The sequence below is a fragment of the Clinocottus analis genome, unplaced genomic scaffold, assembly GCF_023055335.1.
Source record: "Clinocottus analis isolate CAN_PGR_092001 unplaced genomic scaffold, fCliAna1.0.p SCAF_11, whole genome shotgun sequence".
Lineage (NCBI taxonomy): Eukaryota > Metazoa > Chordata > Actinopteri > Perciformes > Cottidae > Clinocottus > Clinocottus analis.
The window spans coordinates 3,852,247-3,879,862 of record NW_027175832.1 but is presented as its reverse complement, the minus strand read 5'-3'; the positions used below and the strand labels follow the sequence as shown (position 1 = coordinate 3,879,862).

Below are 27,616 nucleotides of genomic sequence, written 5' to 3'. Positions count from 1 at the left end.
GGGAGACTGGGCGACTGACAAATACTTCTTCTACACGGCAAGATGTGTGGAATAAACCGGCTTTACGAGCACAAGCGCCACCTGTTGGTTCGGAATGACGCCTTGTCATTGGATTAAAAGCGACGCTTGCTATGAGGGATTTTGTCAGAAAAACATATTGAGAAATACCAATCACACTTTGCACAATAACATCAGACAAACAAATACACTTCAACAGTATTTTATTTAAAAATGGCCAACAGCATTGCATATAAAACATAAAAATAAAACAAACTGCATACTGTATTATTTACACGCATTTTCAAAAAATAAACTTTTCTTCACATGGTTTTAAACATCTCGCTGTCTCTTTTTTTTAACTTGATGCCCGTTAGTTCATGTTTTAAAATTCAAGTCTTTGGTCTCTGCCTTGGCACCCTTTTCACAACAGGTGCTCATTGAATGTCTGGTGATGAGGCGTCCCCTGTTTCCAGCTTTGGCTTGGGGGGAAGGACTCCATGACAGTGATCACACTGTTCTCTTTCATAGCCGTCCACCGCCTGCTCTGCTTGTCTTGGTAGCTTTGCAGGAAACTGCTGGATCCACCGAAGAACTGCTCAGTAAACTGCATTGTTGCAGACTCTGCTGCTTAGACCAGATCCGCCCCATTTCAAACACATAAAGATACCGGTTTTAGCTTCTTTTAAATTATAAGGTAACAAGAAGGCACTCGGAAAAGCAAAGTTTTCTTCTAATACTGTTACAAAACCATGATTCAAAATACAAAGCTGCAGGCTCTAAAACTGTTGAAGTTTTCCAATTATTTGTGTTACAGAAGATACAAATAGAAATACTTGAATTTAGCCACTGACATGGATCTTGTCATCAGTACAGGAATGAAGCCTGGTGTTAAAAAATAACAACCTTATGGCAGGAATGTCACGATCTGGATCACAGGACTGTCTCTTGATGGTTTAGGATGTCTGGACATGCCGACAGCTTAGCAAGAGTTCAAACTAAAAAACTTCAAACTTGGATGGTGGCATGGTGGAGACAGCAAGCGGGAGATGTTGGCAGCCTTATTTTGACTTTGGCCTCTTTCTTTTGCTGCTTAAAGGTTCTGCAGCTTCCACGGGCTAATGGAAGAAGGACAATTATTCAGACTAATCAACACACCACATTTGGAACTAATGAAAATAAATAATGATTCATTTGTGATTCTAACTGACTGCTTGAATAGAGTAAAAATCATGATCCAAATTTTTTAAAGATACTTGTTCATAGATTTTAGTAAATTTAATCATAAGTTTCCTCCAATTTATCATGTTGTGAATCAATTAAGCTTTACACTACCTTAAATTAAAATGTATATTTTTGTAGGAGATTGTTCTGTTGCGCTCACCTGCTCCCTCTTTCTGGTAACTCTAAAGAATTCCTGCAGGCGAGACTGCCTGCTACCGCCTGCTATCTTTGCCTTTTCCCTCTCCTCTCGCTTACTTTTTCGCGTCTGACGGAACTTCTCCATTCGATGACGGACCCGGTCCTCCCTAAAAACATATCAACGGGTATTCAGTCACAACTGTCTTTAAAAAAGTCAGAGAAGCATGTGAGGTGGGCTGAAGCAAAAAGTACGTACTTAACGTGTTTGACGTGACACAGGAGCCTTACCAAGGCTTCTTCATCTGGCTCAGCCCAGGTAAGTTTAGGAGCTACTGTTTGTGGTGCATCCAAGAATATCTTCCGGGCTTCTTTGTACTTCCAGAAATGTGGCACAGGATAGGTCTGAAAGGTAGTGGATACGGGGTCTTACACTTTTTTGTGATGCAGAATGAAAACAGAATAAAAAAAAACATGTAGTACCTTTCTGTTGATATGCAAAACCACATTTTCAATAGTTCGGTGCTTCTGGATCAATGTCAGAGCTCTCTTTGGACCCAGACCGGCTATCTTGTCACAGTAGTCACAGCCCAACAAAATGCACAGGTCAACAAACTGGTGGAAGAAAAGTGCAAAAGAAGGAAAGTTTGAGGACTTTTTGTGACATGGTATTATGAATTATAATGTATGACTATTATATGCTTTCAAATACATCTTTAAAGGTTCCAGTCTCACCTCCTCCTGACTTATTTGTAGTTTCTCTAACAGCCTGGTTAAAGAATATTCAACCACCTCACTGGAAAGAAGAAGAGCAGAAATATATATGAGATTAGTTTAGAAAACTCAGTCGTATTCAGCTAAAAGACATAGATTGGATATTTGTAAATAAAGTGGGATAGGGGAATTCAGTGATGTCAATACATCAATATCACCACAGATTAGCAACTTCAGATCCCCTTGTGTCAAAAGCTAAAATGAATAAATTAGATTAGAAAGATTCATTAATGCCCAAAGGACACTCATTTGCCACCAAGTCAAACACACAACAAAAGATGACATTAATAAAATAACACCATGAAGAGCGTGATAACATTATTAACAGCTGAAAAGATGTTACATCTAAAAAACAACTAAAAGTGGTCATTAAAAAAATCTGCCACTGCTCGAATAAAAGACTTTCTGAGTCACTCAGTAGAACACTGAGGCCTCTTTAGTCGTGAGCTGAATGAGCTTCTGAGTCTGTTAAAAACACAAGTAATGGATTGATGTTCTTTCAAGTCTTAGAGGTCAGAGGTTCTGAGGAATACTTGAATACACCAGCCCCAGAAAACTTTCGAAAATGAGAGTTATTTTACCAAAAATACAACCGAACATACAAACCATGTTGATCAAAGGCTTTTAACAAAGGCGAATACTTTGTTAATTGGCCAGCATAGCATGGAGTGTGTTGCAGACAAAGGAATGGATTAAAACATAGAAAACTACAGTAAAATCCTTAAAGCAACACCTTAATTGTACAGTTCTCACCTGTCCTTCTTGGCGTTTAGCTGGCGGATTAGAATATTGCCTCCAAACGGCAGTGTGTCCATGTCCTCTGATGCCACGGCGTCCACAGTGCCCTCTCTCACCAGCCATGCACACAGAGCCTCGGCATCCCCTGGAGCCTGGAGTACCAGACAGAGAAAAAGAGAGAGCGATATGTAGGAAAATACATGAAGTGAATGAAGCAAGGACAGAGACAGTGAGAGAAATGAGAAGAAATATATTCAGCAGGTCATACCTGGATGACGGGGACACCCAGAAGCTTCAGAAGCTGGAGACAATCGTTGGTCTGGGATGATGCTGCATGGAGCACAAGAGTCAAGACTCCCTTTAGAAAACTTGATATTACCAGTGTGTATTTCTCCAGAATGGAATGAAGGCTAAAACTAACAACTTCTATTTGTGTTGATGTACCTGCGCCTGTGCGGTTGGCTGACCTCCAGCCAGCTGCCTCAGCTCGCTTCTCGAGCTGCAGGAAAAACGGGAGCTTCGATCAGAATGGTTGGTAGTCCAATGTATTACACTGCAGGTGTTAGCTGTTTGTATTATATTGTACTGGCCCATTCAATTCACTTCCTCATTTTAGAGATGACGTGTAAGGACAGCAGTTGTATGGGCATTATGAGCACGAGGGTGGAATCCAGATTAGTCTGTCTCTGAGCAGCGACTGTTTTACACACACCAGGAAGATGTGTTTAAGGGCATGTTGAGTATAAAGACACAGTCTCAAAGGTGTCACTTACAACGGCTGACTTTTCTTCAGGAGGCTTCCCGTCAAACACAAACACTGGCTTTATATCGTGTTCCAGGAAGGTGAGTGTGCGAAAGAAGAGACCTGTCAGGGGGCTACAGAGAAGAAATAATAAATAAAGGACATTTCACACAATTGTAATTGTTGTTGAGATTGTGTCAGACAGGTTTTAATATGCTTTTTGGCTGTAGTTTGTGGTTGTGTCAGATTGCAAGATTTTCTATAAGGTGTTTCTAATTGTATATACAAAGCAACCACGAAGTGCAGCCTCAAATCGCACAAATTAAGCCAACACACCAAAGTGGTGTGAGCAAAATGAGTGCAGAGCTGTTTGAAAACAGGATTCAATATATATATATATATATATATATATATATATATATATATATATATATATATATATATATATATATATATATATATATATATATATATATATGAGTTTGCTGGTCCGAGAAAGAGGAAGTCCATGTCTCAAAAGATCCACTTTTACAGTAAGGAGCTCACCTTAGTGAAGGTGTTGCAGTACGGAATTGGTTCACAACAATAGATGTATCCAGTGCGATTACTTTTCCTGTGAGGTGTGACACAGCATCAGCATCATCAGCATCATATCATACTACATCTTCATAGTCATAATGGCCTGTCTATAATGCCCAGAGGTCAAATTAGACTAAGAATATTATTCAAGTGCAATACTTAAAATGGTTCTACGAAGAACTCAACACATTTAATCCACTTAATTTCAAAGGAAAATATTCCTATTCATTCAGTCCATCACATACTTCTGTGATGGACTGGAATTAAAAGAATGTACGATATTTAATGTCTTTATAAAAAAAATTTGAATCGAATAATAATAATTTGGCAGTACATAATACAGATTTGAGTGTATGGAGCTAAATTAAATCATTATGAGTTCCATGCTTCAGTGATTGTTTCATCAAACTGGATCTCCTTAGGCTGTCATTTTAACACCATTCAATATGTTTTACAGGTTGCTACATTTTATATTAGTTGTAAAGCTTGAGAAGGGGTATAAGGAGTGATTCAGATCCATTACGTGAGTAAAAGTACTCTATTAATACATCTTCATGGACCATTGAAGTCTATGAAGTCCACGTGTTTCAGTGGTCACGTTAGTTTTACTTCACAAGAGGTTTTTTTTTAATCAAAGTTTGCTATCGTCGAGCTCGCTGTTATCAGTGGACTGCATGCTAACGTTAGCCGCTAGCCGCTAGCTCTTTCACCCCCGTTTGATAAAACAGAAAGCCCGAACAGAACAGAGAGGCTGACGGAGAGCAGCCGTGTTACCCGAGTAGTCACTGATGTCCTTATGAGAAACAGCATCGAGAGCATCTTGGCGGATCAAATCGGCCAGTTTGGTGATCCCCATTGTTTCTCCAGGACTACGGACTCTCTGTTATGAAGACTTATTTGTGTTCCGGGTCGAACGCAAATAACGAAACAGCTTGATCCAAATGAATCGCTGTTTGTGGAGGATGAGTGGTAGTAGAAGTTGACTTTTGGTTTTACTTTAACAATATATCCAACAATGTCCAATTAAAGTCCTGTGGACATCTTCCGGTGTTGCAGTGTAGTTGTTGCACAACCGCTATGAGAGCAGTAGAGGTCAGCATTGGACAGAAACAGGCCTCTGGAGGAAATGATCATTTATTCACAAACAATGAATGTATTCATATATTACAAGGAGAGTAAAATAATTCGACTTCAAACTCCAGCTTTAAGTAATAGGTACTGCAACAAAGAAATGATTACTGCAACATTTTAATAAACCTTCATGAAAAACCTACTCATTTCATTATTGAAAAATAATGTTATGTACATATACATAGCCATCTATTACACATGATCACACAGACAACAGCTCTAAGATTGATATCACACTGTATAATGAATAAATCCACATAATCCATGCTTTTAGTTGCGTCAGTTAATGTCAGGTTAGGGAAAAACAAATTCATAAATAACACCAGTGAAAAACAAAATCAAACTTTGGAAAAGGTATGGGGAAACATTATAATGGCAGAGATAATACCCTTAGTAGCGTACCCTTTGTATTTTTGTCAAAACTTTGTCCAGCTCATAACAGAATCCATATGCAAGTCACTGCCAAAGAGGTAAACAGACAACAACATGTACAACAACAGGGTATTTAAGTACTTTATACAAATATTTTGGGTGCAGAACTCAAAGGACATTCAAGATAAATATTATAGCATCTCTAGATTTAGTCTTCTTACTTGGACAAAAACTGATGAAACTCGTTTTTTGTGAAATGAAAAAAAAATTAAACAGACAAGATGGGTCAGGTCTGAAGCTTGAGCTTGGTTCCTGAAACATTTGTCGTAGATCCATGTTTACACTATAATGACTCTTTAACTGAAGCTAAAAAGTCCCATTTACACATTGTGTTTACTCTCACAAAGATGATTGACGATAGGCTTCACTGTAACATTGGTTGTTGCTGTGCATTTATCAACCATTAAATAGTTGCAATCAGTAGTTTTTGCACAAACAACCAGAATCATCAGTGAGGTTTTGCAATTCTTTCCGATTAATAGGAGACACACACTTGCTACTTTTAACTGGTCCACATATTCTTTTTATATCTGTTCCACATTTAGTTTGACTAAATACAAGTGAACATCATTGCAGTATTCTAGAGGCGGAGAAACTTCAGACAGAAACTTTGACTGTAAATCAGAGTTGACATCATCCTATGTTGAGGCTAGTTTTAGCCGAATATGGCAACTATTAGGTAGCTCACCACATCAAAGTAGTTGCTGACACTTTGTAAACATCCAGCTATAGTGTCATTGTGCTTTGTCCTGTTGGTTGTTTGCCTCTGTAAACTAGAATTAAATCCATAGATGAATAAGAGACATGTTAACTTTAGCTTTCCCTCTAGTTCTATTGTTGTTGTACCCGACCAAAGCCAACTTCTAGTTAAATGTGACGGTGTGAATCCTAGCCAATGGGACATTTTGTAAATAGTCCAAACATAGGTATATCATCAGTTTTGAAAACTTTGGTTATATTTTACTGACTCAGGTCTTGACAGCACTATGTTTGAAATGTCCGAGTAAAATCCCAATATAGCATTCGCAATAGAAACACGGAGGACTGTGGTGGAGGACATTTGCCAATATTCTGGTAGTTTCCAGTGGTGGCCTTTAGATGTAGTAAAGTTTCGTACAGTATTTTAGTGGTTGCACGATTAACAAGGAATTGCTTTGGCTTCCAGTGTTTCGGGAGGTTCAGTCTCGCTAAATCTTAGCGACGGAGCCAGACCCAGGTTTTAATTAGCCAGAATGCCACTGTAGCAGAATACAGGATCACTTCTCGCTTGGAGCGTTCTTTGTTTTCTTCCTCAAGCAGCTGCAGACGCCGGTTCAACTTCACAATCTGAATGACCACAAAAACATGTTTTCTCCATTAAAAAAAAGAAAGGTGTACACTACTTGTAGTGGGCCTAGTTTATATGCATAAAATACATTCAGTGTATATACCTATATACATAGGATTATCACCACCACTAAGATTAAGTTCAAGGTATGCAAGACAAAAAAATGACTACAGTATTCATAGTAGTTTGATAATGATTCTTACTGGTGTATTTATACCAGAGTATCTAAAATCCCAGCTGTATCTTATCACTGGCTGTGTGCTGCTCTGTCAGCATCCTTTGCAAGCAGCCTGATATGAGACACATAAACTTGTTGTGTCAGCACACCTTTACTGTACTATATCAGTTGTGGATTGTAGACCTGAAAAAAAAAAATGGGAGAAACTACCAAATTGGGCTAGACGTGTAAAATTGAGCAGGGTGCATCTCACAAAATCTGTCCACAAACAGAAGTGATACATCGACAGACTCACATGGTGAAAACAATACCATCCACATGCTGCCGCAGCTGGTAAAAACTAACAGGCACAGTATGCACACCAGAGCAGAGGAGGAGAAGCACATTAATCACCTGTTAGTGACAGTTAGTCACAAAGGTTTGCATAGTACCATACCTGTCGTCGGAGCGAGGAAGCGTCCACTAAGCCAGATTCGTCAGGGTTTATATCCAGAGTTAGGTCCAGGTGTGTCCTGTGTAGATCAATATATCTCAGTTTAGAATGATGACAACAATGACTTCAATACATAAAATTAGTCTGCATAGCTACAGAAACTTTCCTGAAAGAGAACGAACCTTTTCAAACACACATGTCTTAACCTAAAAAAAGCTGACGGACAAGAGCATATTGCTAAGTGTTTTTGGTACTGTTTCCCAAGCTGTTTTTTTAGGGGCCCACTTAAAAATAACTGACAAATTATAATGACCAATTCACAAGATGCGCACTATTGTGAGAATGACTGACATGGAGCAAATTGAAATTATGTTGTTAAGTTGAGTCTGTGAAACAGTATAAATGGCATTAAAATTGCAATTTGTTTATAATGTTACTTTGTTTAAAATCATATATCAAAAGTAGAGCAGTACTTCTTTTATACAAAATGTCCTTATTTCATTATTTTTCTTAGAAATACACGGCCATGACCAGCTGCTTGTTCTGAGAAACTTTGTGAATAGAGTGACTTCCGAGAAATACAGGGACAAAGATAATAGAAATTACCTGCGGTGTGTGTCATCCATCACTTCGAGGACCTGCTGGTATGCCCGGCGTGTTGTTGACTGGACATAAGAGAGGAACCCCACAGTCGTAAACAGGTTGATGTTAGCATCCTCAGGGGAACAGAGGGGGGGACACAACCGGACTGGGGGGGCAGAAGGGGAAGGGGTTACACTGGCAGAGAGGTAAGTGGGGAGAAAACGGTAAAGAAATAAGATTTTATTTTAAAACATACCAAGAATGAAATAAGAATAACAGGTAACAAATTAGGAATGAAAAGGTAGCAGCGTTCAAGCAGTATTAAAATAAATGTATCAGCTGTGTCCTTACCATACGTCACCTCTGACAATATGACCGCTATGGCGGCCAGACATGTTCTCACTGGCACTGCGTTCCCTTCGACCCCGAGCATGAAAGTGGACCTATAAATGACAGACATTTTACATTACGAAGAGCTCAAGTTAAATAAGTTATAAACTAATATGGTATTTATTGGCTCCCTTTCAAAGTGAGCTACTTTTCATTGACATTACATTTGATAACCTTTAAATCATCAGCTTCCTGCTGTAAATTCACAGCCTTATATCTGATTAATACTAAATTTTACTGCATCTACAATATTTGTATTAACAAACTTACAGATGTAACTCATGACTGATACCACAAAAATATTATTGTAAATGTAGAGTGGCATGTTTAGTGACATTGTGTGTCAAGTTCAGTAAATTAAGGAAAATTAAATGTGACGGGAAACACAGAATGAAAACCAGGATTTGACCCGTACCGCATGCCTGGGATTGCTCTGTGAAGTGGCAGTTTGTTCTGTTTCCAGAGAGTCCAGTGGCTGCTCTGATAGAGTGAGGATACGTGGCGGGGCCTTCATGCTGAGAAGGTCCATTGGAGGGACGGATTGAATTAGGTCCAAGTCTCGTGGACGAGAAAATTGAGAGTCTCCATCATCCCCTGTGGAGGAAGTAAGGTGAAGGGTGACTGGTAAATACAAATGGTTGGTGGTAAGAGGTCACAATGATATCAAAACATTTTAACAGCCTGTTGCCCTTTGTGCATCTCAATTTATGATTTCCATGGACAGTTAGAACAAGCATGTGCAGGGTATTTTCTGCCATGCACACTTTACTCTTCTTGTTCTTACCTGCCACGATGATTCTCTCTGGCACCTGCATCATAGTTGTGTGTACGGGGAGTGGATGCTGAAGTGACATAGCCCCTCTCTCTCTCTGGTTCTCTGAGGCAACCTTGATGGTCTCAGGGATCCGCATTTGCTGGCTGATTCCCTCGGTGTACTCCAACTCAAAATGGATGCGGTTCATCTCAGCCACCTCTGAGGAGGGGGAGGCGAATGGCCCACTCATCTGGCCTGTAGACACATCAAATGGAAGGAAATTGAACAACTCTTAAAAATACTCAACAACTAAAAAAGGTGGATGTTCAAATGTTCAATAATCACATCCAAGCTCTTATCTATGAGCCCTGGATGTTTGCCATCTCTCTAATGTGCATGCCAGCTCTGCCAGAAATGCCATCACTATATTCTGAATATAGTTGAAAGCAGTATCATCATCAAGTCAAACTTTACGAGTATTCACCAAGCACCACTAGTACAGTTCCACACAGCGCTGAGCAGACACAAAATACAAAAGATTACAACGCAAACAACAAAAGAAAACAAACACAATGTGCTCATAATGGCATTACAATAATTGTAGCACAACAGACAATGAATTCAAGATGTCAAGGTCAACTCAATCAAACGCCAACGACTTGAATTAATCTGTAGCCGAGTAGTAATACATCATTTAAAAAGACAGAGCTAACTACATACATCACAGCGTTTATCGCTAACCGTGTGATAGTGTAGAGGGGACGGATGTATCGGCCACAACTACCAAATCATATTTAAACTCACGCTTGATATAACATTCAACATTGTGCTGCATGACATTATTACAAATTGCACGAGCTGTACCTGGCTGTTGTTGACACATGGCTCCAATGTCACTCAATGAAGACGCCATACCTAGCATGTAGCTCGTATCTAGCTCGTGTTATCTAGGCTAAGCGGCGCGCGGGCTTGTCCACGGCAGCAGGTGAACCAGGTATATCCTGGTTTCTATGACGACCGTACTTACCGTTATTGGTTCCAGCACCGAAGTTTAAAGTGTCACGTTTCAAAATGCAGGTTGGTTCTGTTTTAGTAACGGCGTCAATCAGAACGGACGACGAGCAGAACCGAACACACCGCTTCAAACTGGTGTGTTTGTGAACAACCGCCAGCGAATCCACCCGGCGTGCCCGCTGGGGCGGAGTTTATGATCTACAATCAGTCTGGCGGAGCTTTTACAGCCGGCAGCACCCAGGTCTAAAAACGAGCGTACACAATTGTAGCACTCAAATTAGTTATTTTATAGGAATTGTATCACATACAATGTTCATGTATTTGGCCTGACTAATACAAAATAATACTATTATCATTGAGATTATAATTTAATTGTGTATTCCAGCTGTAATTCACTTCACCCATCACAATGAGACCAATAAAAAAATATGCAACTGTTCTTTCTTTAAGAGAAAAGAGTTTCAATGTTTTTAAAAGAAACAATGACATCAACAATCATTATTTATTTCGTCATGAAAATTATTTTTTACACGAACGTGACTTTTTTTCACTTAGGGATCTGAAATACATTTTCTTAAATACAATTTGGCTTAAGGTTACTGTGTTTTTAATCGATTAAACACAAATGACCAGAAGCACAATACAGGAACAGTTTGTATGGTTGGATTCAATTTCACACAAATTAGTTATTTAAATGTCCTACGAGTGTCAAGCACAAAAAGGAAAAGGCCGGACAAAGCTTAGAAATACAGCTCCCACAATTCAACCTCCTTTAAACCCAATGCGCATGCGCCCTCCGGCTGGTGCCATTATTTTGTCCTCCTCAAGCTTCAAATGAACAACAGGCTAAGCGTTCCTTGAAATGAATTAAATATTAATAGACGGAAGGAGCATTCTATCTTCTTATTCACCACGGCCGACATAAATGGAGTCTCTCGGTTAATAGGTTGATGTCTGGCCGGGCTCTTCAGTCCTCCGTTGGACTTGGAGGCCGAAAACAGAGCGCGGAGTGACAGCCCTGTTAAAGCCAGCAGATTGGGTGTTTATCTAGTTGGCTAGCCACCTAGCTAGCTTCCTAGACAGCTACGAGGGGAGGAAAAACCCGAAGGGACCATTTGATAAGCTCGGAAAGGGAGAGCTGCGGCTGTCCCTGTCCCGTCCAGCCTGCAGAGAGAATGGCACATCTTCGAGACATGCAAAACCAGGTACAGAAATCCTCTTTTCACCAACTGTCACCTCCCTTCTTCTTGTCCAAGACAAGGCGAACACCCATGACTGTCAGGCTTTCCATGAATAGGTGCGTAGGGGTCTTAAGCTGCTATCAATGCAAGGTGATACAACCTTCCATGCACACACACAATATATATATATATATATATATATATATATATATATATATATATATATATATATATATATATATATATATATATATATATATATATATATATATATTATTATTTGTATATGTATATATGGATTAATGTATTTATTTTCATCCCCTTGGCATTGTCAGCGTCAGGTGTAGCTAACTATGCCAACCCACAAACTGATGAAAACATGTAACTACAAACTCTAAATGCTGTGACAGTATACATCAACATCTTAGGTCTTTGTTGTTTTTGACTTGCAGTTGTCACATATTAAACATGCTTACCCATTTTAAATGTATAGACTTCTTTAAGTGCATTCTCTCCTACTCAAAACCACAATTTTCTGCTAACATGGAGAGAGAAAACTACAAAACTTTTAATTGTCATGCTCCTTGAATTACATACTGGCACAAAGTTTGATCCGGAGTGGGTTATTATGTGGGCTGTGGCTGAATAGACAGGTAATGTTAGATAGTAAAGGTTAATCATCCATCATGTTAATGTTCCAGCAGTGCAGGAGAACAGGAACAGTGTCAAATAGATAGATGTAGTTTCTCCTGTCACATCGACTGAACCTTTATTAAATCAATAATATGAAAAGTTGTTGATCATTATGTTGTGCCTGGTAAGACACATGCACACAAACAAATATACCTTAACAGTCATCATGTACTCAAGAATTCAATGCTTTCTTTGCTGTCACTGGACTAGAATATCCCCCGGTTGGACCCCGAGGAGTACTTCACCAAGCAGGAGCGGATTGGGAAGGGTTCCTTTGGAGAGGTCTACAAAGGACTTAACAACCGCACAAAGGAGGTGGTGGCGATTAAAATTATAGATCTGGAAGAGGCAGAGGACGAGATTGAAGACATTCAACAGGAGATCACAGTTCTGAGCCAGTGTGATAGCCCTTTTGTTACCAAGTATTATGGATCATACCTGAAGGTGAGATTATAATGCAGATAACGAGTCGATACATATGTAAACAGATTATTTCAAGTTGTCTACATGAAGATACCAACATAGTGCCAAACAATCAAAGGCAAAGCAGCGTTTATAAAATCTTAAACTTCAGATGTTTTTCATCGAGTATTTTTTTCCTCGCAGGGGACCAAACTATGGATTATCATGGAATATTTAGGTGGAGGATCTGCTCTCGATCTGGTAAGAAGACCTATATTTCTACAGTGTACAAAGTGTGATACAAATTGGGAATGTTTACACTGGAGAAGCAAAACCTATTGTTGGCGCTTTCACCCATCTTCCACCGTTATGTGACGTAATTGTTCTTCCTAGCTCCGCCCAGGGCCACTGGAAGAAACTTATATTGCTACTATTTTGAGGGAAATACTGAAGGGGCTGGAGTATCTGCACTCTGAAAGGAAGATCCACAGAGATATCAAAGGTAATAAAAGTCCCTCTTTTTCATTTACCATCATTTAAATATGAAGTCATATAATTTACTGTGTTGTCCTGGTACAAAGTCAAATATCGTACTCACAATTCAGAGCTAATTTGAAGCTTTTAAGTGCTTTGACAAGCAAAATGTGTATCCACAAATGTGTATCCTTACTCTGTCCACGAGATGCTGGACAGAGTAGCTGCAGAAATGTAGTAACACTATCTGTGAGCTTGAAATCTTACAAAGTACTGAAGGTGTTAAATGTATACGTTTGTGCAATGCTAATTTTCTTTTCTCTGCAGCTGATGTTGTGCTCTTACATTTTGAGAATCATTAAAGAATAAACAGTTACGACAGCAAGCTTAAGAAGAAGAAGACTGGGTTGATTATCTACATGGATTCTGTCTGTGAAGCGGTTTGTTTCCGCCACAATTAAATTGAGGAAGAGACTGCAAAGTGTCCTTTGTCCCCTTGTTCGTCCATCTGTAACTTACAAATTGCAGAGATTTTGTCTTCAGGGAATAATTATTGTTCTGGCATTTCAAAAAGTCACACATGATAGGCCTAAAATAAGGTGCTATAACACTTCATTACTCATGATTATTTCAAAATGAAACTCCATTCATGCTTTACAACATGATGCCTTCTTTTTATTTTTGCATTATTTGTTCTCGTATGTTGACTTCTTCTTCTGTCTCTTTCTTCCAGCTGCCAATGTACTCTTGTCGGAGCAGGGCGATGTGAAGCTAGCAGATTTCGGGGTGGCCGGACAGCTGACAGATACCCAGATTAAGAGGAACACATTTGTAGGAACACCTTTCTGGATGGCTCCAGAGGTTATCAAACAGTCTGCTTACGACTTCAAGGTGAGGCGAGGGTCTGTGAGATGGACAAGAGTCGCCGTGTGTTTCTGCTTTGAGTGAACGCTTTCTTTACGTTTGTTTGGTTGTTTTTCCACCACTTCTGGGTGAAAAGATGTTTCACTTTGGTCAGAACATCAAGACCAAGAGGGAAGACTGTTTTGTTATTGGTGGAGGCACTGATAAGTAGACGCTATATTGCATATTAACACCTTACTTACATGCCACTCTCCCCCTCAGGCTGATATTTGGTCCTTGGGAATCACTGCCATTGAGTTGGCGAAAGGGGAACCTCCCAACTCTGATCTTCACCCCATGAGGGTCCTTTTCCTCATCCCGAAAAACACACCACCCACACTTGAGGGACCTTACAGCAAGCCCTTCAAAGAGTTTATTGAGGCTTGTCTAAATAAAGACCCTCGTTTTGTAAGTAGCACCTGCCTGCATTCATCTGCATTGTAGCAGAACTAAAATGGGATTAAACATGTTTGTTTGTGGCTAAATAAAATCAGAATTTAGATCATCAGGCTTGGATAATTTATCAAACCAAATATTTATTATTGGATTAGCATGCCTTGTTCCTATTAGGAAGTATAAATTGTGCTGTTTACAAACCAAATGCAACCAAATCCCATTCTTCAAATGTTAATTCTTAGTGAAGTGACGGTTGACTCCTTACTGGCGCTCTGTTTAGCACATTATAACTAGACAATTGATCCCTTTTCGATTCTTCTTCTAATATGCCTGCACAGAGGCCGACAGCCAAAGAGCTCTTAAAGCACAAGTTCATCACGCGCTACACCAAGAAGACGGCCTACCTGGCGGAGCTGATAGACCGCTACCGCCGCTGGAAGTCGGAGGGACACGGGGAGGAATCCAGCTCTGACGACTCAGATATGTCAGTCCCAAGAACACACATCGATACACTTGAGATTTACATTTCCCAAAGGATCTAGTCACAGCCACGTTAGTAAATTACTTAGGTATTAGAGAATTTTAGGATGATTAATGGAGGATTTACTAGAAAAAACTGGGTACCCACCATGTAGTATCAGTAATTATTATTGCCTATTTTAAGCATTTGTCAGTATACTTACTTGTGACAAATGGGGAACAGTTACACATGTTTTTAAATGGTCCTCAATGTTCAACAATGTAGTTCAAGTGATTGTTAAAGTAGGGTAATATTGGTATAAATATCTCTTCCTTCCATCCTTCAGGGATGCTGATGGTGATGTTGATACATGTCCAATGTGGACCTTCCCGACAGTCAGACCCAGCTCTTTGAACAAGTTACAGAAGGGCTACACACACACAGATTCAGAGGTAAGACACGTGCAGCACACAAACGGGCAAATCTTTTTTCTTTTTCCTCACCTGACATCCTTTTCCTCTTCTCAGTCAGGAGATTTGGTGAAAAGGCAACCCAAATCCCAATGCTTGTCAGCTTTGGTAACACCTATCTTCAGAGAGGTAGGCTCAACTGTTCAATACATTTATATATTGGTAAATAATATAAATATAATAAACTTTGCGCACAGCACAAACAACAAGAGCAGGCCTTGATCTTGATCGATAAAACTGGATTGAAAAAAAAAAAAACACATCTTCAATTGTCTGTTGAGCTCTGAACAAGGTTCTTTTTCAACACTAATTTAGTCCCAGAGTAGCTCTATTCTTCACTCACAAAATCCCATATTACATAGATATTATACATGATCTTTATACTTGTGTTGTTTTAAAGTAGAATATATTAAGCTCAACAAAGAGCATCGAAGGATGAGCTCAGTCGGTACATGCAAGAGCCAACAAAACCTGACTGATATCTGCCTATGTTTTAAACTCAACAGTCCAGTAGAAATTGAGTAATTGTGTTTGGTGGAAGCCTCCCATTAACAACATATATTCCTTTACTGCCGCCAGTTGAAGGAGAAGCGGCGGGCGAGTGGTGGGGGCGTAGGCGCCATCGAGGAGCTTGAAAACGCCTTCAACCTGGCCGAAGAGTCTTGTCCGGGGATCTCCGACCGCCTTGTCACACACATGATGGAGAGAGTGTGCAGGTGACGTACCTATGTTATTATTAGTATTATCATCATCATCGTCCATTTATTCCAATTAATTGATTTCATGTTGTTCTTCCAGGTTTTCTTTAAATGGTAACACCACCCAGTCTTCGCGGTGAAACCCCAGCTGGATGTAACTTAACCCTGCTCCCTTTTCTGTCTCCCAGACCTTCCAAACGTCTCAGATAAGGACCAGAGGAGACACCCCCCTCATTCCCCCCTCGTATCTTTGCACCCTTCCCAGTCCTGTCCCCCAAGAGATCTTTTAATTAGTTATAATTAAATATTTTTACAGTTTTTCTTTAAGAGCGGAGAGTATTTAAAACAAAAAAGCCATGACATTTAGAGCGTTGTGTATACCTGTTAGATTGAGAAGAAAAAAAACTATAATAAAGTCTATGGAAAATGTCACATTGTCTGGTTGGTGTCAGTGTTTGATGCTCACATACATACATAGATTTCATCTGGAGATGCAAATTATACTGTACGTAGTGGGGCATGAATCAATATACCTATAGAATTAATATTTATGTAATTCTATTAAATTATAAGGTATTAACATTTTCTCTTAAACTTTTTATTACAAACAAGGTTCATAGTGGTTTTGTATGTCAAAGGCAATTAATCTCACTGAAATTTAATGCACACAAAGAAAAAAGCATCCGCTGGCGTGTTCGTAGACTAGCTTCAGGCTGCTACTCCGGCCGGTAACAGGATGATAATAAATAATTAAAAAAACTGAAATCACAGAGGAGATTAATAAAGTTTAATAAAACTTATTACAATATATGCGTCAAGAACAATATTTGGTGCTTTAATATTGGATAAAAACAGCACAAAGAGGAATGTCAAGAACTCACACCTTGGCTGGTGAGGGAAACGTTGGCTACAATGACCTCATTAGGCCACTTTAATTTCTGTGGTCATGAAAACCACAAAGCACTCAGCAGTTGGGACAGGTACAAGTTCATACCTCAAATCTCACTGCATCAAAAAAGAAAAACAGACATGTAACAGTAAATGCGCCCCGACACATGACTTCACTTTTGAGGCGTGTCGAGCAAACGCGGAGTAATTAATTCTAATGGATTGAAAGCACCAAACAGGCATCGCACCTCGTTTGCACGTCCTTCATTTGTCAAGTCTGCAGCAAGACTGGAAGAGGTCACAGTTGAATTCATATCAAACTCAAAAAAAGGAGCTAAAAACACTCCAATGCCATTCTACTTAAGATACTGATCCGATAACTGCACTGATGGATAAGTCTTTGACAGTAAAGGGAGAAGCGGATCGCAACAAAGCACTAGAGGGAAAATTCACCTGAAGATTTGACCAGATGAGGTTGAGTTGCATGCAGATGAGGTGGTTCATAGGATTAACACCGAGCAAATGGACCCTATTTATTGGATCACCTATTCACCAAAAAAAGATTATGAAACAATAATTTCTCTTATTTTGGTATTCCATTATCTTGGAATACCAAGATAATGGCATAACAATGATGGAAAAAGCTACTTCTGCTGCTAGTTTTCAGCCTAGCCGACTCTCCCAATGAAGCGCTGAGAGATGTTTTAGAACTACAAGCAGCAGTAATTTGGTTTTCTAAATAAAAAATAAAAAAGGAAAAGTAACAGTTTGTATCAAAGATATATTCCAACATTTTAAAAGATGGATCACGTGACTTCATTTGAGTAACTGGCAAAAGTTTAAAATGAACCAAAAAAAAAAAAGAAATCGAACAGTGTGAAAATATATAGATGTAATACTTTTTGAATATACTTAACTGTACGTAGAAAAAAAACAAAAAAACACTTCAGATCCCATGTAGGATTAAAATAAAAATAGTGGCAAGCAGTACGAGTCAGTAACTTGATAACACGGTCTCGGCTATCCTTCGTCTTTCGTCAAACTTGAGCGGTGGTTTAAATACCTACAATGGAAGAGAAAAGAAAAAGTTAAATAAAAATCAAGACTGGGCTCACAGAAGACCAGCATGTACAATTACCACATATTAGGTATTTATACAAATACAGGAAATCAGGTGTCCGCTTGTTCTAGTGATAAAGTGTGCCATCTTGGAGAAGAGGAGAGGTCTTGCTCCTACCAAAGACGTTTCACACATTGGGGCCGTCTCCGTCTCCGTCTCCCTGCTTCTGCATCTGGGCCTGCATCTTGGCGATCATATCCTGCATTCGTCTCAGCTGTGTGACACAACATCAAGATGCATGTCAGGGAAACGACAACTGCACTTATAACAAAGCACATTCACTTAAACAGCTGCGAATGAGCGGCATCTTGCTAAATGTAGGATCATTCACACCTGGCATTTATAAACAATTGACTAGAAACAACTGGTTCTACAGTTAACATTGGTATTATAAGATTAAAAACACTGAAAACAGAAACAATTCTTATAAATGTTGAATTGGTTCTAGTTTTCAAATTGTGACTTTTAGGGCAGTGAATGATCTTTAACCCTCCTTGAATACTTGAACACAAACAGGGCATAACACAAAATATAGATTTGCAAGATCAATAAAACAACCAATTAAGCAAATCTTATGTTTATAACTGGGTCGAAACCGACCCTAACAACACAAAAGGTCATAATTTCAACCACAGCATTTTATAAATTTAGTGAAACATTTTTATATTTTGTTGAAATTCCTGCCAAAGTCAAAAAGCCTTGATGCAATAAACACATTTTATGTGGTTCTTCTATGCATTTAAAACCTAAAAAAACGGGTCTGTGCCCACCCTAAACACAGGAGGAAGGTTAAAGGAGATAGTTCAACAATTATGGTACGTGTTATTCACTAGTTTGCTAAACGTTAGATAAGAAGATTGCTACCACTCCTGTCTCTGTACGCTAAATATGAAGCTACATCAAGCAGATGATTAGTGTAGCCTGTGTGTCCAAAAAAACAATAAAATCCAACTACCTCACCTAAAGCTCACTGAAATAGTTTTATGCAACAAAGCAAATAAGTGCATTCTCAAAATGTGAAACTCTTCCTTCACAAAAGAAAATTGCCAAGGACAAGCCGTGAAACATGCATTTCTTTATAATAAGCCCAACGTGGAGTAGCATCTGAAATATCTCACCTCAGCCTCCTTCTCCTGCAGGATTATATCCTTGTCCATTTCCTCCGGCTCCGGTCCCTTTCTGCATCAACACAACTTTAGTTACCATTGATGTCTCACGCTACAGAATCCACCTTTAGTATTTATGCAGCATCAATGTCGATTAACGTAAAGTATTATTAAGTTAAAGGCACAATCAGGTTATAAGTGTAAAATCACTTTGTGTGATGATTTGTAAAGCATTAAGACTGAGCTGAGAAGTTTGTGTATGTCTGCATGCCTGAAAAGTGCACGTTGAACCATTTTAAGTTGGAGCATCAGCATTAGGCAAACATTACAAAAGCCACAAAGAAGCTGAAGAAGGGATCAGTGGGTTAGTTTTTCTTTGCAGAAGAGAAAAGTGGGCAGCTAGAACAAATAACTACAAAGAGATGAAAGCAGGGAGATTCCAGAGAGAAGTAGCGAGAGTCAGGGGAACAGCGTTACCTCCCCCAAATGACCAAAACACAAAAAAAACAGTACCTCAACAGTCCTTGGACAGATGGCGAGGCAATGTGATGACAGTAAAACCACTGCCTTATCCTGGGTTGGCTTTTGAAGAAAGTCTAAAAGAATCTTTTTGGTCTACAGTGAGTGTTAAATGATATGTCCACACTATGTTACATGACACACTAATCCGGTTTATGACCTCTACAGATACTCAAACGGCACATGCCATTTAGCTACCCACTAGCCATGTGAAACCACAACCCAGGAGACCACAGCATTAACTTCTGCCTCACTGCACGTCGGGAACATGCAAAATGATGATGAGTTAGAGCTACTGTCTACAGAATGATACTAATCCAACAACTTTATACTGTATGAATCTACCGCAGAAGAAAAACCTGAAAGTGCATGACCCCATTAGACAGAATTTAATCTAGTAACTCGGCTTCTATCTACACAGCTGGATGTTTTGGTTTCACTCCTGTAACATCTGTGCCCGATGATGGCATTTCTATGTTGTTTTTTTAACACTGTGTCCAATCAAAGGTTTGTTGTTTGAGGTGGGGGAGGTGCAGAGAAGCAAGCTGACAGACAAGTACGTACGCAGGAGACAGAGGCAGAATGTAACCATGGGAGGACAACCTGCCACCCCGTTTGAGGCGGTCCGAGCGGAAGTTCTCGTAGTGAAGGTCCTGGGTCACTTCCTGTAGATCCTGCATGTGGGTTCTGTGGGGTTGTGGAAAAGTCAGACAATTGGAGAACTACAGACGTTAACTTCACTGTACCTCTAGTACGTAGAGGCCGTCTGGCAATAGAGTGGACCATAACATCAGAAATATCGTATTTTAGCCAAAAACTGCACCACATTACACTGCTCCATCTTTTTGTTCTCCTTTCCTGTTGTGGCGACATTTTAATAATAATCTACACCTTAACAAAAAACTATTGTCTGGAGTAATTTCAATATCACCCTTACATTGAAAGAAAAAGGACTGCAACATGATTTAGCCTCCTCTACCACTCACATGAGCATGATCCGCAGCTTGAGGAAGTCGTTGTGTTCAGGATTCTCCACCTCCACGACTCCCCAAGGGTACAGGCGGCCCCTCACCTTCTTCCCTTTGGCCTCAATCTGCTGGTTGGATCCCACCACTGCAAATGGGATGCTAGCCTGGAAAAGAGGAGCGGTTTATACGTCTGTAGTCATGGTTCAATCACCAACATAGAAAACGATTACACTTAAAACAAAACCCTATACTGATTGGTTGGCTTAATAAAATGATATTAGAGGATATAAAGCTAAATAAAAACTGCTTTTATCCATAAAAATAAATTAATCATTCCTGTGGTAAGACAACACCAATTTGTCTCAAATTGAGTCATGAATGAAAAGTTTCCCACAGGGGTGGAGAGAGTTTACCTTGAGGATCTTGGTCTGCTCTTTGAAGTCCTCATCCTCATCCGACTCGGCATCAGGAAGGTGGTAAATCTTGATGCCATGCTCATCGATCTCATCCAGAACCTTACAAAGAAGACAAAGACAGAACATGGGTAATTAACACCTTTTATTATCTGTTATGTTCTTTACATACTGTTAATGACAACCTGTTATTTTTATTTTAAATAAGGACTTTATGCATTTAAAAAAAAAAAAATACTGACTAAAAACACTTGATTATTTCACCTTGACACTCCGTGTCTCACTTTGGTTTTATCTGCATTTTGGTTTTAGGTATTTAAACCAAAAGGTAGTACTATATAGTACTTCAGATACAAACTGTATTTGAAAGCGTTGGGAGGGTAAAGCTGTGACCGTGATCATATGACACTTCCGATTGTTTCAAGAACGGGAAAAGATCCTGAACAAAGAGCGACTGTTGTCCTTACCCTGCGCTTGAGCCTCTCCCTCTCTCTGAGGGTGAGCGTGTCTGCCTTGGCGATGACAGGAACAACATTGACCTTATTGTGAATGGCCTTCATAAACTGAACATCCAGAGGTTTCAGCCTGGCGGGACAGGAAACAGACAGAACCAGGGTCAAAGAGAGACGGAAAGACTCAAGCAAATATTCATTAAAAGCAAAAGAGTGAAGTGATATAGAAATATGGTTAGTTAAATAGAAAACAACTTCTGCCACTTCAGCAAACTGAAACGTATGTACATTAGTGTGCTTTGCAGGACTCACCCATGGCCAAGCGGGGAAATAAAATAGAAGCAGCAGTGAACTCTATTGTCAACAATGTGTCTACGATTTAGACCGCTCTCGTCATGGAGGTAGCGCTCAAACTGGTCATCGATGTAGCTGATAATGGTGCTGAAACTGAATGAAAGAAATGTACGTCACATCCAACACAAGAGTAATTATATCACAACATTGTACAAGGACTCATCTATGCTGATACGACATTACATACATGAAAACATTTTTGAATTGTCCAAGGTTAACATCTAATCCCTGTTTAAGATCACAGGATTGACACTGGGTAGTTTAAACTTAAAAAAATACCCAATTTCCTCTTCTACATAGTAGCTAAAAATATGTTATACCAGTCTTGGCTGTTGATGGCGTCTCCGTATCCTGGTGTGTCGACCACAGTGAGACGGAGCTTCACTCCTCGCTCCTCAATTTCTACCGTCGATGCCTCGATCTGAACAGTCCTTTCTATCTTTTCTGTTAGAAGATAAGAAAGTGCAAGAACTCTAAGAACATACAATGACAACGCCAGTCAGCAATTTTGTTTTAAACATACAGATATTCCGGAGGGGTTTAAAACAAGAATCCTTAAGTGCGTGTGTGTTTTTACCCGCTGCTCCAGGTATGACTCTCTCAGGGTAAAGGTCAGTGAGAAACAGGCTGTTGATCAGGGTGGATTTTCCAAGTCCAGATTCACCTTTTGACAACAGAGGAAAATGAAACATCATCATAATCAACACTAGAATGACAAGCAAAGTGAATAAGTATTGCGCAATTGCTTAAAAATTACGAAAGCACCGTTAGGTTCTTGTTGGTTCAAACCTCTTCTAGTACCAGTTCAGTTTCAGTGAATAGAACAAAGGAGATCCTCTCTGTACTGCAGGAAACAAGACATCTGGCTGTGACGCGCAGGAGGCCAAGCACCACACGGAAATGCACGATATGAAATCTGTCTTCAGCAATAATCTTTCCTAGAACAGTGTCAGGTGGTTTATAAAGCTGCCACCAGTCAAGAAATTTACTGGACAGTTTCACTTTTACAAATATTAAACAAGAACTAAAAACTGATATTTTCATTTAGCGCAACTCTGTCTTTAAACAAGAATCTGCACTGAAATAAAGAAACAGTAAACCGAAGACTTTCAAATTGATTTAAAATGAATGTCTCTAATTGACAATAAAACTAACTTTGACTCTTAAACTGCCGCCATAACCAACAATAGGTGTTGGGCTATAAACCCAACAGTTGGACAGACAATAAAAAATGTACAGTTTGTGTGATGACGTTTTAAACAAAAGCTGATGGTCGGAATCCAAGACAACGTTTAAGCCTTGTACCAGACTAAAAATAGCTTTCCATGGATTTTGGCAGCACCACAGAGCGTTGTTTTAGTCTAGCAGTATGCCCTAATTTGTGTCTGGGAAAACTACAGAAGCAGTTTAATTCCTCCCTCATACCCCAAATAATAACTTATGAATACATCTGAATACATCTCTGGTCAACATAATATTAAATGTAGTGATTTTGTGTGTATCTTTGTGGAGAAATACAGATTAAAAAGCTCCTTCAATTAAATAAACTAAACAATTAGTTGACAAAACCGTATGTCGTGTTCAGCGACTAAGAATTTCTTGGTTAGGGACAGCCATAATAATCAACAATGTTTCTCATGTCTCATGGTCGCAGTGTTACAGATGCAGAGACATAAACAACCGTAAGTTTGTGTCATTTACTCAGGAATGCTGCTACTGTGGTTCCCACCCGAGCCATGACAAAAGATTTACGGAAGTCTTTACTACACCCTAAACTGACAATTTGCCAAAATGTCTTGTCTGGAAAATTTAAATCAACATGTACACTACAGCTTCAGGTGTATGTGGAAGAAAGTACTTTTTTTTTTTGTTAAAGGGTAAGCCTAAAACAGGACGGATACTGAAAAGAAATAATTCATGTTCATAAATAAATATGGTTTCCATCCATGGATTAGAACTGCAGCATCTAAAAGTACTGTAAAACACTGATTTGTTAAACAACCAGAGTCATACAAAAGGTTAAATGTGCACTCAATGAGTATTCTTGCAGTAGAGGAAGCGGCGGGCCTTGTCCACTGTGTGAATCAGTCCCTTGAGGCCCCTCGAGGCTCATTCCTCCCTGGTTTATTTTAAAGGAAAAGGATGAGCAGCATTCACAGGAGCTTCTCCCCTCCCCCGTTACAAACAATCAGGGAGGTTCACACAGCCACAATGTTCACATCAAGACTTTACACCGACGCTGTGCTGACGCCAGCTGAGCAACTACACTGACGAGACATCTGCCATTCTCTTACCAAAGCATTCATGCACACTAAAATGCAACCAAAACAACTTGCTTTCTCTTAGTATTCAAACAAAATGAACTATGGAGATTAAAGAGTAGTAAAACGTGAAGTAGAAAGGCCATTACAAAAAGACAGCATTTGGCAGCAACAACTGTATATTGTGCAGGATATAGGCCAAGATCCCCTCATACATATAATCACAAAAGCAAACTCATATGAGCCAAAAAAGCAAAGCACATTCCTCAAATGTTCATATTCCCTATAGCTGTCTAGCATTAAGCTTGTTTTCATTGAGATACACCATCATTTCCCAAGTAAAATAAAACCGGCATTTCACAATGACAAGAAGAAAACAAAAAAAAGTACTATAAAAACAGAAATGACACACTCACCTACCACCATCAATGTAAACTCAAATCCTTTTTTTACCGATTTGCGATGAACCTGATTCGGCAGGTTGGCAAATCCAACATACCCTGGGGTTTCAGGGTTGGTGAACTGGCCTTGCTGTAGAAAAAAAAAGCAAAGTAGAAAAATTATCTTTTGAAATAATGTTTGGTAATATGATATTAAAACATAAGATACAAGAACGTAGCTTTGCACATACTATGTCAGTTAAAAACATTTTTAGCTATCAATATAGCACCTGGGCTACGTTGACTCTACAGCAGTCTATTTGTGAAAGAGTTTCCTACACAGTTCATACCAATGAGAAGTAGAGCAATTGGATAGCTTTTAGCAATACTACACATTGACAATGTCAAATAAAATACAAAAAAAGGTACATAGTGCTTATTTCGTTTGGAAATTTTTGACACATATATGAACTCTCCCTTCCCCCTTTCAGCAAAGGTAATGACTGAAAAGCCTAATAAGCAGTGTGATGTTGTGGCTCTGCCTTTGGGCCTTCCAGTGTGCATTAAGCTACTTCAGTGAGTCATGTTGAGCAGCACACTAAGCATACAGCTGAGTAGACCAGCATTCAGCAGATTATATTTGTGTTTTGAACAAAAACTGTGCCGACTCTCATCGGGTGGAATATGTGGTTTTTGTTCAGAGACTCACCTTCATTTTATCGGCCTGAGACATGTTTTCTCCTTGTCAAACCTGAGAGAAAACACAGACCGCGTCACATACTAAGAAGCTTACATTTTGTGACAATTCTGGCCTCTGTGGATATTTTCTGAAATGGAGGAAATTCATATCGCCTCATATACGAGAGACAGGAAGTCTGTTTTTTGTGACAGTGATGTGTCTCACCACAAAATGACGAGCTGTTCCTGCTCAAATAGCTGCATTACAGCAGCATCTCACTGTAACCCTTTGGTGTGAGGACTAGACATTCAACCTAATACGATAATGCCATTATTCCCAATTGGTATCATATATGTTTACTAGCAGTTTGCTGGTTGTTGTAGTTAAGTCGGTGTGTTATATTACAACAGAAGCACACCCACTGCGCTCAGACTGCTTGGATAAAAACGACTGCGTCTCAATAAGACGTTAAATCACAATAACTCATTATACATTTTTACCGGCTGATTAGACACATGTAGGTGTCCAAGCTACTTTAAGCTATTTTATAGAGGCGTTGCCAACTAAAACGAACATACGAACATTAACTTACTTTATTTTTCTCACACATACCGTCAGCTAACGTAACCGTTACTTTAACGGGAATTAACCCAATTGACGTTAATAAGCCAACATAACGGTAAAAAGTCAGTGGGTGTGAAATGTGCTTATGCCATTTAAAAAAGAGCCAAGTTGGATAGCTATTCTTATTCTTGGTAACGACCCCAAATCAAAGCTATGTACCGAGCTAACTAACTACTAGCTGCTCAGTAAAGTCTGGGCATCGCGTGAACTACTAACTAACGTTAGCCGAGTAGCTTCTGCAGGATGTGAACTTAAATGGCTCGCGGTAGCGTCGTCGGTTCCACTGCCATACCGCCGTAAATACGGCACAAAGAGTGAACGGGAGAAATACCGAGTGTTACCTTACGGTCGGTCGGCAGAAAGCGCAGCACAGATGGCGATTCAAGAGAGACGAGCCGACGGTGAACAGCGGACTTGGCGGACACCTCGAATTCTTCAGATTCCGGTGCAACGGCTTCCTTTAGCTCACGGACCACAATGCACCGCGACGAGAGCGGCAGGGACAACGCCGCACGAGAAGAGTTTCCGCTGGAAACATAGAAGGTCATATTTATCCTGTCACGTGAAATACCTTTACTTTTATATCAAACACTGCGGCCGTGTGTCAGTGATCTCAACAAAAAAAGGAAAAATAACTAGAAGGTCATTGGTAGATGTCACTAGTGCTGTCTCTCTGTGCCATGATGCTTTCTAAATCCTGGCTGAAACTTAAAATAAACTATTGCTATGTAAAAAGTCACACAAATGGTTTGTGACTACTTTCTCAAGTATCTTAGAGAGAAAGGGAAAGATAGAGATAGGTCTGTAAATACAGCTGTTTTAACTCCTTCAGTTTAAGGTTAGTAAAGGAGCTATGCTGGCTTGTTCATTGGTTATAACCGTTGACGAGCATTGGTCCTGATTTGTAATCTAGTGACGTCATAGTATTGGTGACACATTTTCTATATAAAGTGTAATTTAGAAAGCAAGCAGTGTGGCTCGTTGGTCTAGGGGTATGATTCTCGCTTTGGGTGCGAGAGGTCCCGGGTTCAAATCCCGGACGAGCCCAATGCTTTTCTTGAACTATATAGTCTTTATTCTACTCTAGGTACCACGATTTCGTGCAATCCTGTTGTACGTATGAGGAAGTATGTCCTCATTACATTGTTGCAGAAGCAAACTCACTTGATGTGACGGATAAGACTGCTCAAATGGAAAAACTACACAGCATTATACTGATCTCTAGTGGACTTCTGCAACGCTACAATTAGGGCTTCATGTTCATTACTTTATTCAAATGCACAATATCCTTGGTGTAATTTTCTGCTTGAGGTTCCTTTTCATCTACATCAAACAGATCATTTAGTCTCATAAAATATCGAAAAATAAATACAATTTTAACTTTTAGTACAGTGGCCCAGTTTTTCATACAACAGATTGTGGAAGTTAAGTATACAGGAGCTCTGTGTCTGAGGCCTCTTTTAGTTCCTGTTTCTCCACATCACCTGTGAAAGGGGAAATATATTTTCAGATTATCAAGAACTGAAAAACATGCTTAAAACAGTCATATGCTCCAGGTCTAAATTATCAACCTATATTTATTATGTGCAAGTCTCACTCCAGTGGTGCAGGAGGAGCATCAGACGTCTCAAAGATATGCTCACTTAATGCTTTCTGTCTTCACCCAGTGGGGGCTTATCTGAGCTCGCTGTTGTGACAGCATCTCTGCTCCCCTCCCTTCAGCCACTACTCTGCCTAACACGAGT

The 27,616-nt window shown here is 39.6% G+C and overlaps 4 protein-coding genes and 1 non-coding gene across 8 annotated transcripts; 2 read left to right on the top strand and 3 right to left on the bottom strand.

Annotated features, from left to right (window-relative positions):
- Positions 1-242: 242 nt before the first annotated feature.
- On the bottom strand, positions 243-5,251 carry zgc:110269 (probable flap endonuclease 1 homolog). Its single transcript, XM_068571326.1, has 11 exons — positions 4,964-5,251; positions 4,157-4,223; positions 3,642-3,744; positions 3,313-3,367; positions 3,137-3,198; positions 2,884-3,020; positions 2,092-2,152; positions 1,840-1,971; positions 1,616-1,761; positions 1,382-1,526; positions 243-1,115 (listed from the first exon to the last, which is right to left on the bottom strand). The coding sequence occupies exons 1-11, from the start codon at positions 5,043-5,045 to the stop codon at positions 1,059-1,061; spliced, it is 1,047 nt and encodes a 348-aa protein (XP_068427427.1). The 5' UTR covers positions 5,046-5,251; the 3' UTR covers positions 243-1,058.
- A 1,660-nt stretch (positions 5,252-6,911) lies between these two features.
- Positions 6,912-10,566, bottom strand: LOC137782173 (mitochondrial fission factor homolog A-like). 2 transcript variants are annotated; one of them, XM_068571328.1, is made up of 7 exons: positions 10,444-10,566; positions 9,447-9,671; positions 9,078-9,256; positions 8,624-8,715; positions 8,297-8,467; positions 7,694-7,769; positions 6,912-7,078 (listed from the first exon to the last, which is right to left on the bottom strand). In XM_068571328.1, the coding sequence occupies exons 2-7, from the start codon at positions 9,664-9,666 to the stop codon at positions 6,947-6,949; spliced, it is 870 nt and encodes a 289-aa protein (XP_068427429.1). In that variant the 5' UTR covers positions 9,667-9,671; positions 10,444-10,566; the 3' UTR covers positions 6,912-6,946. The 2 variants fall into 2 exon arrangements, with proteins under 2 accessions (XP_068427429.1, XP_068427428.1); XM_068571327.1 differs by lacking the exon at positions 10,444-10,566 and adding an exon at positions 10,281-10,425.
- A 671-nt stretch (positions 10,567-11,237) lies between these two features.
- On the top strand, positions 11,238-16,524 carry stk25b (serine/threonine kinase 25b). Of its 2 annotated transcripts, none has more exons than XM_068571516.1 (11): positions 11,238-11,635; positions 12,515-12,748; positions 12,911-12,967; positions 13,100-13,208; positions 13,914-14,071; positions 14,306-14,491; positions 14,818-14,963; positions 15,286-15,391; positions 15,467-15,538; positions 15,989-16,125; positions 16,296-16,524. In XM_068571516.1, the coding sequence occupies exons 1-11, from the start codon at positions 11,606-11,608 to the stop codon at positions 16,315-16,317; spliced, it is 1,257 nt and encodes a 418-aa protein (XP_068427617.1). In that variant the 5' UTR covers positions 11,238-11,605; the 3' UTR covers positions 16,318-16,524. The 2 variants fall into 2 exon arrangements, with proteins under 2 accessions (XP_068427617.1, XP_068427616.1); XM_068571515.1 differs by having other exon boundaries at positions 16,208-16,524.
- A 355-nt stretch (positions 16,525-16,879) lies between these two features.
- Positions 16,880-26,336, bottom strand: septin2 (septin 2). Of its 2 annotated transcripts, none has more exons than XM_068600461.1 (13): positions 26,213-26,336; positions 25,278-25,319; positions 24,605-24,719; positions 22,505-22,591; positions 22,248-22,371; positions 21,886-22,020; positions 21,589-21,706; positions 21,122-21,223; positions 20,727-20,872; positions 20,305-20,427; positions 19,234-19,294; positions 18,233-18,329; positions 16,880-18,058 (listed from the first exon to the last, which is right to left on the bottom strand). In XM_068600461.1, exons 2-12 carry the CDS (start codon positions 25,299-25,301, stop codon positions 18,243-18,245), a joined length of 1,122 nt encoding a protein of 373 aa, XP_068456562.1. In that variant the 5' UTR covers positions 25,302-25,319; positions 26,213-26,336; the 3' UTR covers positions 16,880-18,058; positions 18,233-18,242. The 2 variants fall into 2 exon arrangements, with proteins under 2 accessions (XP_068456562.1, XP_068456570.1); XM_068600469.1 differs by having other exon boundaries at positions 20,344-20,427.
- Positions 26,337-26,846: 510 nt separating this feature from the next.
- trnap-ugg (transfer RNA proline (anticodon UGG)) lies at positions 26,847-26,918 on the top strand. Its single transcript has one exon. It is a non-coding gene; the product is annotated as a tRNA-Pro (tRNA).
- Positions 26,919-27,616: the final 698 nt, after the last annotated feature.